General features: G+C 43.8%; 1 protein-coding gene across 1 annotated transcript; it reads left to right on the top strand.

Moving 5' to 3' along the window:
* The first annotated feature begins 10,699 nt into the window (after positions 1–10,699).
* On the top strand, positions 10,700–14,315 carry SIKE1 (suppressor of IKBKE 1). Its single transcript, XM_064173736.1, is given in 5 exon segments — positions 10,700–10,998; positions 11,001–11,148; positions 11,605–11,747; positions 12,157–12,270; positions 12,762–14,315. Coding segments are annotated over 5 exon segments (696 nt in total). The 5' UTR covers positions 10,700–10,797; the 3' UTR covers positions 12,852–14,315.
* The last annotated feature ends 895 nt before the right edge of the window (positions 14,316–15,210 follow it).

Below are 15,210 nucleotides of genomic sequence, written 5' to 3'. Positions count from 1 at the left end.
TTTTTCTCTTTTTCAGTGTACTCAAAATAAAACTGTGTGCTGTTTCCTGAACTAACAGCAGTCAATATAAACTGGAATGTATGTTGATTCAATCATTTGCTTATCCATTTAACATAGAAATTCATCAATAGTTGGTTAGTCCTGACTGAAAGACTTCAGTTTATCAGAAATGGAAGCAAAAAAACCCCAAAATGTTAATTGTTAAAAGTAAAGTACACAAAGCAGTCACTTAACAGAATGTACCAGTTCAGACTAGACTACATACTGTCTACTTATTTAAGGTGAAAGAACTTTTTGCCATTTTTATTGCTATAAAATATCATATACTCACATATTATCAATGTATATTAGCAATTTTAAGATGCAAAACACACTTCTTGTAGAAGAGGCTCCAGGGAGCTCTTTAAGATGTAAGTATTGACAGTACTTGAACTGCTATTGTAAATATTTTGACAATTGAGTCATAGGGAAATTTCTTGTTTACAGGGCATTTGAGGAACTCAAACTGAAAATCTTCAGCATTTACTTAAGACACCTTGTAGCACATCCATGATCATGCAGTGGGACTAGACAGCACATTTCAGTCTCAGTGTTAATGGCTGTGCTCATTTTGCTTCTGGAAAATATAGCTGAACTTTGTTATTTGTGAAACAAACCAAAAAGTGCAAATAATTTAACTTAGAACAACTGGTGGCAATTGTGTGTGATACTCAGTTTCACTCAAGCAATTCAGCAATCACTGATTGCTGTAATTAAGTAGTGTTTTTGCAGGGGAAGTTGTAGGATCACTTGATTGATCCTATATGCAGCTTATGTGCAATACTATGGTTTTACCTGTTCCTCCCAGTTTCACTGTGCCAAGAAGCTCCCCAAAGCTGCTGTTTGAAGAAATCCCACTTCTCATTAAAGGTATTGCTAGCTTGCCACATAACAACCATAACAGGAATTGCCTTATTTCACTAATGAATTGTGTTACAATTATCTTGAAGCCTTCCTCTGAAATCATTACCCCATAAATAATTATTTCAAAGCTAGATTTTTTTATACATTGAAAAATAAGCAGTTAGGGGTTGTATGAAACTTAGAGTTTTCCAGGTTCTTTGGGGAGAAAAAAACAAATAATTGAATTTAAAAGGCATTTTACTTCACTCTCTCTGTCAGATGAAGTACTGATTAAACAAATGCTTGCCATCAGGACTGCAAAATTGAAAGTGTGTATTTTCTATTTCATTTAGTCAGTCACTTAAAAGAAAAAGGAAGAATAAAGTGCAGTGGCTGCAATACTTTCACGTGGCAAATTGATTTATGGCTAGAACAAGAATTTCTAATTCCAGAGCATTCAGAAAAGTAAAGGAAATACTTACAGGAGTTCCAGAGGGTTTCTTGCTTCCAGAGCTGAGTCCGCTGGGCTGCAGCACTGATCCTAGCTCTGAGTCCAGCTGGAGCAAACTGGGTCTTTTCCCTATTTATCAGTTTCTGTGCATACACGAGGCTCCAGACACTCTGCAGAGCAATGCTATGGCTCTGAGACACAAACTTCCCACACAGCCTTTTCTGGGGTCGAAGCAAGGGCAGCTGCAAGTCCACATAAATCAAATAATAACTGGGTCATCAGGGACAGAGGCCATGGGGACCCTCACGTCACTGTTTCCCAGAGTTCTCCCTGTCCAATTACTAAATATTCTGCTTTCTTGGTAGAATTTAAAATTCTCTTTTTGCTTGTTTAACATTGACATGTTTGATTGCTAGTGGAAAATATTCATTTCCTGAGCAAGGAAAATTGTGCAGTAGCATTATTTGGAGATACTTACACGATACCAAAATTCATCATAGAATGGGTTTGGTTGGACAGGACCTTAAAGATCACCTAGTTCCAACCCCCCTGCTGTAGGCAAGGACATCTCCTACCAGACCAAGTTGCTCAAGGCCTCATCTAACCTAGTCTTAAAGACTTCAGGGATGAGGCATCCACAACCTCTCTGGGCACCCTGTTCCAGTGTCTCACCACCCTCATAGTAAAGAACTTCTTCCTAATGTCCAAATTAACTATCTCCTGCTCCAGTTTCAAACCATTGTCCCTTGTCCTGTCACTACAAACCCGTGTCAAAAGTCCCTCCCCAGCTCTTCTGTAGCCCCCTTCAGGTACTGGAAAGCTGCTCTAAGGTTTCCTAGAGCCTTCTCCAGGTTGAACAGTCCCAACTCCCTCAGCCTGCACCCATACAAGAGGTGCTCCAGCCCTCTAATGATCTTTGTGGCCTCCTCTGGACCCTCTCCAGCATTTTGATGTCCTTTTTGTGCTGGGACTCCAAAACTGGACATGGTGCTCCAGGTGGGGTCTCAGCAGAGGAGAGAAGAGGAGGAGAACCACCTTCCTTGACATGCTGGTCACACGTCTTCGATGCAGCCTAGGATATGGTTGGCAGTTGAACTTGGAAACCCTTGGTTAGGTCAGTATCTCCAAACACAAAACACTTACATTTATCTCCCTTTTCTAATTGTGACATGTGCCCCCATAACACACAATGATTCTTTGCACCTTTCTGTGCTGCTAAGTTTGCCAAGTTTCATTCTTAAAACCACAACTATTCCCATTGCTAATAATTTCTACTAAATGAATTGTTACAGTTTGAGGGTTTCAGCATTTCCTAGGTAGAAGATGTGATCTTTTGGGTAGGGCATTTTTTGTTAGGCATCATGGCATCGCACTTGCCCCTTGTCATTGATCTGTGGCACAGTGTGGCAGCAAGCTGATGTTACTCCTCAAATGAGAGTCACAGTTGTGTTCCATAGGCTTCAGAGATGAGCTTGCTACTTATTTCCATGTAGTCTGACACCATTTTGGAAACTATTGGTCTCTGGAGGTAGAAGATAGAATTATAGAACCAACCAGGTTGGAAGAGACCTCCAAGCTCATTCAGTCCAACCTATCACCCAGCCCCATCCAACCAAGCAGACCATGGCACTAACAGTGGAGTCTGGCTTTGAAAAAACAAAAAAGATCGACTCAGATATAATTCAAGCAACTTCTGGGGGGATTTGAACTTTCAAATGCTCTGCATTGATAAAGGTTGGTGACAGAGGGCTGCAATGCATAGATTATGCAGTAGAGACAAAGATAATGAGCTTGTGAGTTTAATTATGATCAGCATTTTATTTTTAAGTAAAAGTAGTCTATAGCAGTTGCTGGGATGTCATCAAAACTTCAGTGGTAGAAATGAAGAACTTAGAATTGTTAGAGCTAAGATATTGTTCACAGCAGTATCTCTTTCACATATAACTTTGGCTTTTTCATCTTATCTTCTCAGCCTTTCCCATGAAAGCTGGAAAAACAAACAGAGCTTTGTGAAATGTTGCCTTTAGCTTCTAAATATTACAGACTGGTTTTTTAGTACCTTTTTCAGGCTTTTTAGTACCTTTTCAGGTATCTTTTATGACAAGGTGTTCAAATGCACCTATGGGATGTGGCTGTTTAAAGCCTATTGACTTCAGGAAACATAAGTCTGAAGCACAGGTGTTTGGAAGGTGTCTAATCATCCTCCTGTTCAGCATTATAAACCCCAGTGGATTCAGAGCAAACACACACACATATACACCTAAACCTAGAACATAGATGCAGCAGAAATTCACTGCAGTGCCACATTAAGTATTGGCCCATGGGCATGCACTCCAACCCACACACTATCTTTTTATCTGTGGAAATGAAACTTTTGCATAGTCATGCAGTGATTCAGACCAGGTGACTGATCCATCTTAAATACATATATTTAGATTATTTTAACAGATCACTTCTCCAAAGCTTAGAGTGATAATAAAAATAGGAGACCTGAGAGTTCTCTTGAGTCATGTAAAGAACTGCAAAAGAAGAAGAAAATAAACTGCTTTCCCTGCTTGTAAAGAATCAGGAAACAAGAAGCTGATTTAATAGTAAGGAAGATTTAAATTAGGTACTAGAGAAAGCAATTATGGTGGTAAAAATAGCAGTGGAATAAATTGTCTGTGTAATCTTCATCACTGCATGTTTTGAAGATCTGTTTGGGTGACTTGCTGAAACTTAAGAATTGTTCTCTCTGAGTTAATTTAATGTCTAAAGGAGGAGGAAGAGCTCCTGAGATATCTTCCAACTCTATTTTGTGTTGATTTTACTTACATAGTGTCAACTTGCAGAAAACTGATAAAGCCTCTGATCAGTACCATGCCTTGTGCCATTTTGATGGGCAGAGGAGACAATCAGAATTCAAGCAAGTTTTACTAGGGGAGAGTAAACAAAATGTTACTGATAGATACAGCCTGAAAATATTATCTGAACAAGTTCATGTTACAAGCCAAAATCTGCCAGGGAAGTGGAGAATGAGGGACACACATGTTTTCCATGAAAAATAATCAGATCTGATGACACTTGCCTGACCTTGCCTTGTGCTGCTTTTGCAGCCTCATTTCCATCTTCAGTGTAAACTGTGAGCTTTTGTGCAATCTGATCTACCTAGATCTACCTGGCTGCATTTGTGCTGTTAGGTTTGAGAATTTGATGAATGCTAACAGTGCAGATCAAGAAAGAGCTTCCCTAGACTGATGCCTTTTGAGAGAATTAATTTTTCAAGCTCAGAAGTCTGTATTCATTTGGACTACAGAATCCAGTAACTTGTTTGGTATCATCTCTGTAACTGGTTTGGTATCTGAATAGTTAAAAGGAAATCATATCTACTCCAGCTGGATCTTCTCTCCATAACTGACCCGTTTAGCTTGATCTGGTATTGGATTGTTTATGTAACTTCAGTAATTAACCACTATCAGCCTCATTAATGAAACATAAACCACCTCTTCTGCTCATTTATAAAGCATTTGTCAAACAAAACTTAAGCAAAGGGCAGAATCTCAGCAAAGTAACAGTCCTTCAAAAGCTACTGAGACTCTGACTGCAAGCCATTACGGTCACTTTGTTGTTGTTTTTCAGTCAAAATGAAACAGAAGCCATGGCATTGCCTATTGCTTTTGGCTAACTTTGCATAAAAACATCTGAGGTCTGTCACATGGAGGCAATGATGCCTGGACAACTATTTTGGCTATTTCAGTAAAAAATACTGATGTTCCAGCTCGTTACTATAAATCATTGAACGATGAAAGCCAGAGTCAAATACTAAACAATCAGGAGCCTTTGGAAAACTAATTGCTGATTACAGTAATTGTTGTTATATGTGAGTTAAAGGTTGAAATACAGATTAGTTCGTTACAGGATTGAGCCTCTCCTGTTAGTAAAATGTTTTGAACAATATTAAAGCACCATAGAATAGTCTGGGTTGGAAGGGACCACCAAAAGTCATCCAGTCCAACCCCCTCTGCAGTAAGCAGGGACATCCTCAACTAGATCAGGTTGCCCAGAAAGCCCTGTCAAGCCTCACCTTGAGTATCTTCAGGGATGGGGTCTCAACCACCTCCCTGGGCAACCTGTTGCAGTGTTCCACCACCCTCATGGTAAAGAACTTGTTCCTAACATCTGATCTAAATCTAGTCTTCTCTACTTTGAAATGCAGCTTATGTATTAAAATGATCTGACTTAATCTATACCTATTTTCAGTTTTAGAGGGGGAAAAAAAGTTTTAGAGGTATAAAATATGCTGGAGGCAAATTAATGCCAAAGGATTTGTTAGGATTTTCTGCATAGCACGGATGAAGCCAAGTTCTGAGCAAGAAATGTGTGGCCAGCAGGTCGAGGGAGGTGATTCTCCCCCTCTACTCCACTCTGGTGAGACCCCACTTGGAGTACTGTGTCCAGTTCTGGAGCCCCCATTACAAGAAGGATGTGGATGTGCCCAGAGAAGTGCCGCTGGGATGATCAGAGGGCTGGAGCAACTCTCCTATGAGGATAGGCAGAAAGAGTTGGGGCTGTTCAGTCTGGAGGAGAGGAGGCTCCCAGGTGACCTTATTGTGGCCTTTCAGTATCTGAAGGAGAGCTACAAAAAAGCTGGGGAAGGACTTTTCAGGGTATCAGGGAGTGACAGGACTGGGGGGAATGGAGCAAAGCTGGAGATGGGTAGGTTCAGACTGGATGTGAGGAGGAAGTTGTTCAGCATGAGAGTGGTGAGAGCCTGGAATGGATTGCCCAGGGAGGTGGTTGAGGCCCCATCCCTGGAAGTGTTTAAGGCCAGGCTGGCTGAGGCTGTGGCCAGCCTGATCTAGGGTAGGGTGTCCCTGGGCATGGCAGGGTGGGTGAAACTGGCTGATCCTTGTGGTCCCTTCCAACCCTGGCTGATTCTATGATTCTGTGATTCTAAATGGCAAAGCCTCGTGACTCACTGGTGTTATCCTGCACTCCTAACACTGGACAGACTTATTTTGAATGGGATGTGTAGGTGTTGCAGGAGGTGGTTTTGGTGGTTGGATCACATGTTCCAAGATACTCTCAGGTCCAGAAGCTACAGGAGTAGGAGATTTTCCCTTGTGGTATTCAGTCCATTCACCAACAGTTTGGATGCAAAACTTGAGGACAGGGAAAGGAAGCCTGGGTGGGAGCAGGACTAAAGTGTATATAGGCATGGGTTATGAGGAGGGTTGCAAAGAAGAGAAGAGTCATGGGATTGTCTGGCTGAGATGACTTGGTTTGATTTAAGTTGTTATTCACATAAAATGTAATTAACCTAGAATCTAAGAAACATGCTTGTTTTATGGTCAGCGTTTGCCTGTTTTGCCTGGAGGAGAGAGAGAGAACTTCATGTGGTTCACCAGAAATGTAAGGGTGTGAGTGTAGTAGGTCAGGGACTGTCTTTTTGTGTGGCCTCTGTTGAATGGGGCTCCAGCCAGCCTAAAGATCTTAAGATTCACTGCAATACTTCTATTGCTCTATGTACCAAACATAAGAGAAGGCACAGAAGAAGCAGGAACATTTTGTAAGCTGTTTTGAGATTATGTTCCTGTTTCTTCTGTGCATTCTCTTAAGCTTGGCATGCAGGGCAGTCCCACCACCTTAAAGCAGAATAGGTAATGATAAGCCCATCCATTCAGCACTAACGAAATCTGTGGGTTTCCTTACATCCTCACCTTTCAATATCCTGTGCCAAATCTATGCATTTCCCCTTGGACACCAAAGCTTGTCAATAAAATGCTGCAGTGCACCAATATTAGGTAAAGGACAGCAAAGGCACCTAGTAGAGCTTGATTACAAGCTCCTGCAATGACCTCAGAATGGATAGTTCTTAGAGAACACTTGTAAATGTCAGTTTAAACATTGAGACTTAAATTGACTATACTTCTTTGTAGGTACAGCACAGAGAAGCCAAGTCCTAGACCTGATTTCCATAAAGCAAAATATCTTGTCATGGTATTAAGCATTAAAAAACCAATTATTGTGGAATCCCTTGGTCAGCATTTTATCAGCAGTGGAGTCTTGCTGCTGAGAGACTTAAATAGCTAAATATATCCATTTATCAATGATAATGTTTCCTGCTTTTCTCCAGCCTGGATTCCATCTTAAGGATATTTGTTTTAAGAGTAAAAAGAATATTAGTCTCATAAATGTGAATGCTGCAGTGCAATGGGTGACTCGTTGAGATTTATCAAAGCAGGATAATTAAGATGAACAATAAAATGGAGTTTCTTGGTAATAACTTTTGTCACAGAATGGCTCTGTTTTGTGCAACAGTAATCCACTTGGAAATATAGGATAGGAAGTGCAAGAAGTGGATTCACTTGGCCTCCTGCCTGCTCTGTGAGTCTCTGCTACAGATTTTGTTGGGGGCAATACCAGTGAGTTTGTGACAGTAGCTGATGACTGTTAACATCATCACTTAATTTTAAAAGCAAGCAATCAAAAAGTGGTGGAGTCTGTCATGGATGTTGCCAATTTCTACCAGTCAGTTCTTCTGTGTATTATTATCCATCATTTCCAGTTTCTGGATAAGTTACAGGTGCTATCTGGTGCACATTGGTTTAACACCCTCAGTACTGATGCCTGAATTTGTCTCAGGTATACAGATACTGTGTTGTGCTCAAGGTCCTGTCCTCTGCCTGTTACCTGTCTCTTCAAGCACTTTTTCTGTACTTTAAGTCTGTTTAGATTTATGATCTTCCTCCTGTGAACAACAGTTTCCTCAGCTATACTCAGAAATGCTGTGGATTTATTCCGTCACAGAAATTCTATTGATGATTTTTCAAAGATGGCCTAGAAATGGTTTTGGTTGTGTAGCAGCTTTGCTGTTCTGGAGAGCCTCATATGCTTCTGTCTAGTGTATACTTCTGCTAGAACAAATCCACGTTCTGTTTGACAGAATACAGCCATGTGGTTAAGAGTTATTAAAAGCATTAAAGCATTAACCTCTTGTAACCTCATTTTTCACTTTGTACACATACATAAGTGTTTAATCGAATTGAAGTTAAACACTAAAAAGTTTGAGAGGCCAAATTTATACATTCTCTGTAGTTTATACAGAGTTGATGTGATAAGCCAAAGGAATTATAAGAAAGACACCACTACTCAGAAAATGCTCATCCGTTGATTTGTTTAAGCTCTCTTGCTGCATGCTAGAAGTTTTGGTGACAAGCATTCCCAGCATTTAAATCAAGGAGCTTTGTCCTCCTGGGATCTGATCTGTGTTCTGGCGCCACACTAGCTTATTCTGCTGTCCTTTGTAGGTTGAACAAATAATTCTGTGTCAAAAGATCTGATGGAGAAGGACTGAGCCACATCCTTGAGTGAGAACACGAGAATGGGCGCTGTGCAGTGGCAATGTTGTAGACTCACTTCTTACTGTGCAGTTTTATTTCAGCAGCCAGAATTGCAGAGAGGGACTGAACTGATCCTGGAAAGAATGTCTGATACAGCAGTGCTGGCTCTCATCTCCTTTCCTTGTCTGTACTTGGCATGAAAGGCCAGGATGTCATCTTGGAAGCCAGGGAAAAGTCTTAAATATTAAGTATAAATACAAGGAACAGAACAGGCCAAAGATTCAGACATGCAATTCAGGTGCAGCTTTTGTTGAGGTGCAGTGACCCTTTGCATTGCACAAACAGGTTGCTCCTTTAGCTGACTCATAGAATCAACCAGGTTTGAAGAGATCTGCAAGATCTTCCAGTCCAACCTATCATCCAGCCCAACTAGACCATGGCACTAAGTGCCTCATCCAGTAGATGTGGAGGTTCCAGTGCTGCACTTCTAAGCAGCTCACCAAGCGCCTCTCTGCTGTAAAGCTGAAGTAAGTGGAACTTTGGAGAGGGCTTGTTTGATTTCACAGAACTTCCTTACACTGCATAAGGTGAAAAATGGAAAGATACTGAACTGCTAGGCATAATATTCTGTGTCAGGCCTAGTCCTGTGTGGCTGCTCAAAGGCTCTGCAAAAACAGATGTACTGGCAGAGGCTTTCAGAGCAGCCACAGAGCTGGATGTGCAAGCAGAGAGAAGCACTGGAAGTGCTGAACTGAACTGCACTGGTGGGGTTGTTTGAGGATATAATGGTGGGTGACAGACAGTGCAAGAGGGGAAACAAGCGTTGCTACAACTGGAGGATGTCTTGCCTATCTTAGTACAGGATTACCTTTTGCCAACTTACTCCATAATCAGAATGACAAACAGCAACTTTCATCAGTTTCCCAGGTGTTGATGAGTCAAGTATTATGGAAAAAGGAATTCTAACCATGAGTTGTCTTAACTTTTATTATTTTCACATTGGAAGAAAAATGCAGAAGGGAAAACATGCTCTGAGCATGGCCCAGACCTTTAATTCCACACAAGCTGCTGTAAAGCAACAACGTTTCCCAGTTTTGCAAAATAGATCTCAATAGTTTTCTAATTTTGATGAAATACTCCAAATGCAGCTGCTTACTCCATTCTCTTCTGGATTGCAGGAATGCTTTGAGATTGTTGCTTATATAAAATAGTTTTATTCAGCACTTCTGCACCAGGCTTGATTATCCCTGGGCTCATAAGGAAATTCATAAAAGTATTCAAGATTTTTCTTATGTGTCCATCTGAATTGGGATTTAAACTTGAGAGAGGCCTCAAGTCAAAGGCAGTCTTGTTAAAACATTATTGTTGAAAACATCATTAATAAAGTCATTAATACAGAATAAAAAAGCTTTGTGGCACAAAGTTAACCAAAGCATCAAGGACATCACTTAACAGTAGCCTTTAGCTAGCAAATAAGTATCAAAGCAGCAAGTCAGCATTACAAAGCTTGTTATTTTAACTCGAGTAGAGGATGTTTACTGTTAAAAGGGACAAACAAGAATATTAGATAAGATGACAGCTCAACAGATCTCGGGCCGGAATTTATCACACACTGTTTAAGGGAGTATTTAAAAAGATAAGCAGGCCGCCTCGGGTCAAGGGTATGCGCCCTCCTGCAAACAGAGCGCGGGGCACGGCAGCCTTGCTCTGAGCCAGCCTTTCACGGAGGCTTCCTCCGGGAGAGCCGCGGCGTACAGCACTCGGAGCCGTTCCCTTGGCGAGCAGGAGCATCCCTACCGGTGGGAGTCGTGCACGGGGACACGGGGACACGGGGACACGGGCAGCGCTCAGTGCCGAGGGCATTCCCCCGCTGCGGGTGGCTGCGTTACGCCGCTTCCTGTGGCCACCGAGCGCTGGAGGCGGTGACGCTTCCGTGCCGCTAGGGGGCCCCTGCCCACCGCGTGCCACTCGAGCGCCGGAAGCGGCGGGGGCGTGCGCGGGTGCGTCCCGGTCCCGGTCCCGGGCTCGCCTCTGTCCGTGCGCGGCGGCGGCGGCGGCGGGGGAGGGGGAGGGTGCGGGTGCGCGCCGCCGAGCATGGGGCCGCGGCGGAGGTGAGGGGCGCCGCTCGCCTCAGCTCTCGCCATGACCTGCACCATCGAGAAGATTCTTACGGACGCGAAAACGCTGCTGGAGCGGCTGAAGGAACATGACACCGCGGCCGAGTCGCTCATCGACCAGTCCGCCGTCCTGCACCAGCGCGTCGCCGCCATGAGAGAGGCGGGCGCGGCGTGGGCCGAGAAGGTGAGAGCGGGTGGCGGCGCGGGGCGAGCGAGCAGGCGTGCGAGGCGGCCAGACTGACAGCTGCGTCTCCGCAGGGCCAGGGCCAGGGCCAGGGCACCGTGGCGGAGCGGACCGACCCGTCCCGGCTGCGGCCGCCCGTGCTCCTGTCCCAGGAGAACACCCAGATCCGCGACCTGCAGCAGGAGAACAGGGGTGAGGCTGCCCGGGCTGGGGAGCGGGACCGGCTAGCGGGACCGCGTGGCGCTGATGAAGGGGTGCGGGGAAGCGTGTCGTGGCGGGGAGCCGGCGTCGGTGCTGGCAGAGCGCGCTGGAGGAACCGGCGGACTGGGAACTGGTTGGAGATGCGCTGGGGGTGGAGGGTGATGTCCGCAGGGACCCAGTGGCCGTGTCGGAGAAGGGTGCTAGGGGCAGCGTGCTTGGTGCGCCGGGCGAGAGGGGTCTTGTCGAGGGCACTGGGCAGTGCCTCTATTTTGCCTTCTGTCAGAGGTGTGGAAGCGACTGCCGATGTCAGGATGCGAGAGGGGTGCGGGCAGGTGGCTGCGCTGGCGACGGGAGGGGTGGGATAGCACGAATCAATCGAACGAATCTGCTGTCAGTGCTGTGAAAGCCGGCTTGTATTTTGTGTCAGAGACATAGTGTATTTTGCAGAGCTGTGGATCTCACTGGAGGAGCACCAGGATGCGTTGGAACTTATCATGAGCAAATACAGAAAGCAGATGTTACAGCTTTTGCAAGGGAGAAAAGGTGAAGATGCGGAACCAGTCTTGAAAATTCATCAGGCTAATTCTTTGGTAAGTTGGGATGGGGGCAGAAGAGGGCCCAACATTTCTGTTCCCTGTCTTTAGCCATACGAAATCTGCTCCACAGTCATTATATTTGCAAGAACCCAAATCTGTTGTTTCAGTCCTTGTCACTCTTGAGTTATTTCCATCTTTGTATGAGTGACTTACCTTGCTGAGTGATGTTCTTTCTGTTGACTGTTTTCATTGATGACTCATGATAATGGACAACAAGGTACACATATTCACCTTTAAACCTTACAGATGTTGGAGAGGATTGCAAGTGCTTGGAAGGAAAGGATTAAAAATCAAACCAGGGAAATAATCCAAAAACAAGAAAAGGAAAATAATGTAACAGGGATAAATTATCACTGCTGCTTTTGCCTGAAGATCTTGGGTATGTTCTTTTTATGTCTTTCAGGAAATTGAAAGTCAAATAGACAGAATATGTGAGATGGGAGAGGTGATGAGGAAAGCTGTTCAAGTTGATGATGACCAGTTTTTTAAAGTTCAGGAGAAACTAGCTCAGTTGGAGGTAAGAACAGCTACAGTTGCTAAGAACAGACTTACTCTGGACATTCTGTTTGCATGTCAAGGATTACAACAGCCAAAAAATTGGAGATGGGGTCAGAAAAGGCAGAACATGATCTCTTTATTTTTGAGGGTTTGGTGTCTCTATTTGGATATAAATAGAAATATAATACATAAAAAGATCACATTTTATTTATATATATACAAAACTGTATAATTTCTATTTATTTTATATAAGACCATATTTTATTTATGTATATACAATTTCTATTTATTTATATCTATATGAAGCCAGAAGCAAAAGATAAGCTTTAAATGATATGATTCTATTCTTGCTAGCACTGTATTAGGGCTTACATTAGAGAATTGATGTGTCAATTACCTGACACTGTTTAAAGTTTGTTGTCCTTTAATTGTGATTTAGCTCATTTCTATTGTAGTCCTTTAATTGTGAATTAGTTCGTTTCTGTTTCAGCAAAAATATTGATTTTGCAGCTTGAAAACAAAGAGCTGCGTGAACTGTTGTCAATCAGCAAAGAGGCTTTTGAGGTGGGGAGAGAAGATCTGCCTGACTGTGAAGCTTAGCTCACAAAATAACCTTATCTCCAAATCTTGACTTCAGAGACTATTATGAAACTACCCTCCCAGGATGGGTTCTGTTTTGTTCTTTGAGGTGTTTCCTTGTATGTTAATCTTTCTGTGGGCTGTTTTCTCTGTGTTTTTCTGAAGTTGCATACTGTTGATGGCAAAGGCTTTGCATTGCTGCTCTGTCTCAGTAACTGGCAGTGTGTACCTATGCTTAACAATGAAGTATTTGATGTGTACTCTCTTGTAATAGTTTATTTCCTCTCCCATTTCTGGGTTTTGTTTATGAGCTTTAGTTAGTAATTCCAGCTGTGCATCAGCACAATCTGCCTTGTTATTAGCTAAGGAACATGATACAGATTGTGATTGTTTTATTTGGTAGAACAATCAAGAGATTATTCAAAAACTACCTTGTAAGTGGTAAGTACACATTTTGTTCTGCCTGCACAAGGAGGGCACACACAGCGTTTGATTTCTTCTGAAGAGTTGTTTGGCAGGTTTAGCATTGTTACTTGGACAGTTGCTTTGGATGAGAGAATAGCAGATAGCCAGAAGAGCACTCCAAGTAGTAAGACATGGAGCATACTTCACCTTGATTTAGGAGTGGAAATCAGAGTGGATCACCCTTTCTGGCACCTGGGTGTTTTTGAAGGACACTGCCTATAGAATCTTAGAATGGTTTAGGTTGGAAGGGACCTCAAGGATCATCCAGTTGCAACCCCCTGGATAGGCAGGGACATCTCCCACTAGAACAGGTTGCTCAAGGCCTCATCCAGCCTGGCCTTGAACACCTCCAGGAAGGAAGTATCCACATACCTGACTAACTCTTTTCTATGGTAGAGCTCTTCAGCTTTACTAGTGCTCCAAGGTTTGTGGATGCTGTCTAGCACTGATCTGAAGGCAGTGCACCCAAACCCTGCACAGAACACAGTGCCTTCAGATTAGAGGTCTTTGACCTCCTACCAGTTTGGACTTCAGGAGGTGAGGTCTTGCCTCAAAACTAAACCAAAACCAACCATGCAGACAGGTTTTTAGTATTACATCACAGGCAATCTTAGTGATAGATGTTAGGTAGTTGTTATTATTATTGCAGAATCCTGTATTGAGTGAAATTAGAGTTGCAAAGCTTAGTAATTTAGTGATATTGTGATATTTTTAATGACCTTTTTGTATTAAAAAATTGTGCGCTTCTGACCTGTGATCAAAGAAAAATCCTCCCAAGAACAGTAACCATCTTATTGCCAATATTAAAGTTTTATGCCTTTTTTTCCCCAAGTGACAGTTCTGATAGATACAGAAGATGGTTTACATTCCTGTGCTTACTGAAAGCCATTTTCATGCAACTGTTTGGAATATCCATCAAGATTGTGTGGTCAATGTAAGGGATTTCTGTACAGGAGCATTCTTACATTTGATTTTCTACTAGAAATTGTCTAAGAGGGAATAAACCAACCCCAGAGGGCAGTTATTTTCTCAAGTGTATTCTGTTTCATGGACCCTGAGGCTGTACCCAAGCCTTTTGCACCCCCTCTGAGATACTGCAGTGACAAAAGAGCTGCCGCGTCTCTTCCCAAAAACGCACCACCAGCTGAACGATGCCTTTCTGCCTTCAGCACCCTAACGTTAACGTTCCTTGAATCGAGGGCTGTAAAAAATGGAGTTACGCAGCAGGTGTTTGGACTAATGAATTCAGCATTAATTAGCAGTGGCTCAAATTAGCAGGGGACTTTTAAATCTCTTTGCTACAGTCCTGTTCTGGCTCTGCATGGAAACAGCCCTAGGAGCCCTGTGGGCTGACATACGTGTACTGAAGAACTTGGCGTGCTCGCGTTGAAAACCGGGCAGGAGCCTCAGCTCCGAGCATGCTGCTGCCTGCGCTGGCACCAGTCTCACAGTATCACCAAGGTTGGAAGAGACCTCACAGATCATCAAGTCCAACCCTTTAGCACAGAGCTCAAGGCTAGACCATGGCACCGGGTGCCACGTCCAGTCCTGCCTTGAACAGCTCCAGGGACGGCGACTCCACCACCTCCCCGGGCAGCCCATTCCAGTGTCCAATGACTCTCTCAGGGAAGAACTTTCTCCTCACCTCCAGCCTAAATTTCCCCTGGCACAGCCTGAGGCTGTGTCCTCTCGTTCTGGTGCTGGCCACCTGAGAGAAGACAGCAGCCTCCTCCTGGGCACAACCTCCCCTCAGGTAGTTGCAGACAGCAATAAGGTCTCCCCTGGGCCTCCTCTTCTCCAGGCTAAACAATCCCAGCTCGGTGCCCAGAGCTCGGTGCCCTCCGCGCCGGCCCTGCCTGCCCCCCACGGCCGCCATCTCCCCTGGGGGGGGGGGGGCGCGGCCGCCTGCGGGCAC

This window comes from Pogoniulus pusillus, chromosome 39 (assembly GCF_015220805.1).
Source record: "Pogoniulus pusillus isolate bPogPus1 chromosome 39, bPogPus1.pri, whole genome shotgun sequence".
Taxonomy (NCBI): domain Eukaryota; kingdom Metazoa; phylum Chordata; class Aves; order Piciformes; family Lybiidae; genus Pogoniulus; species Pogoniulus pusillus.
This window is presented reverse-complemented; position numbering and strand designations above follow the sequence as displayed.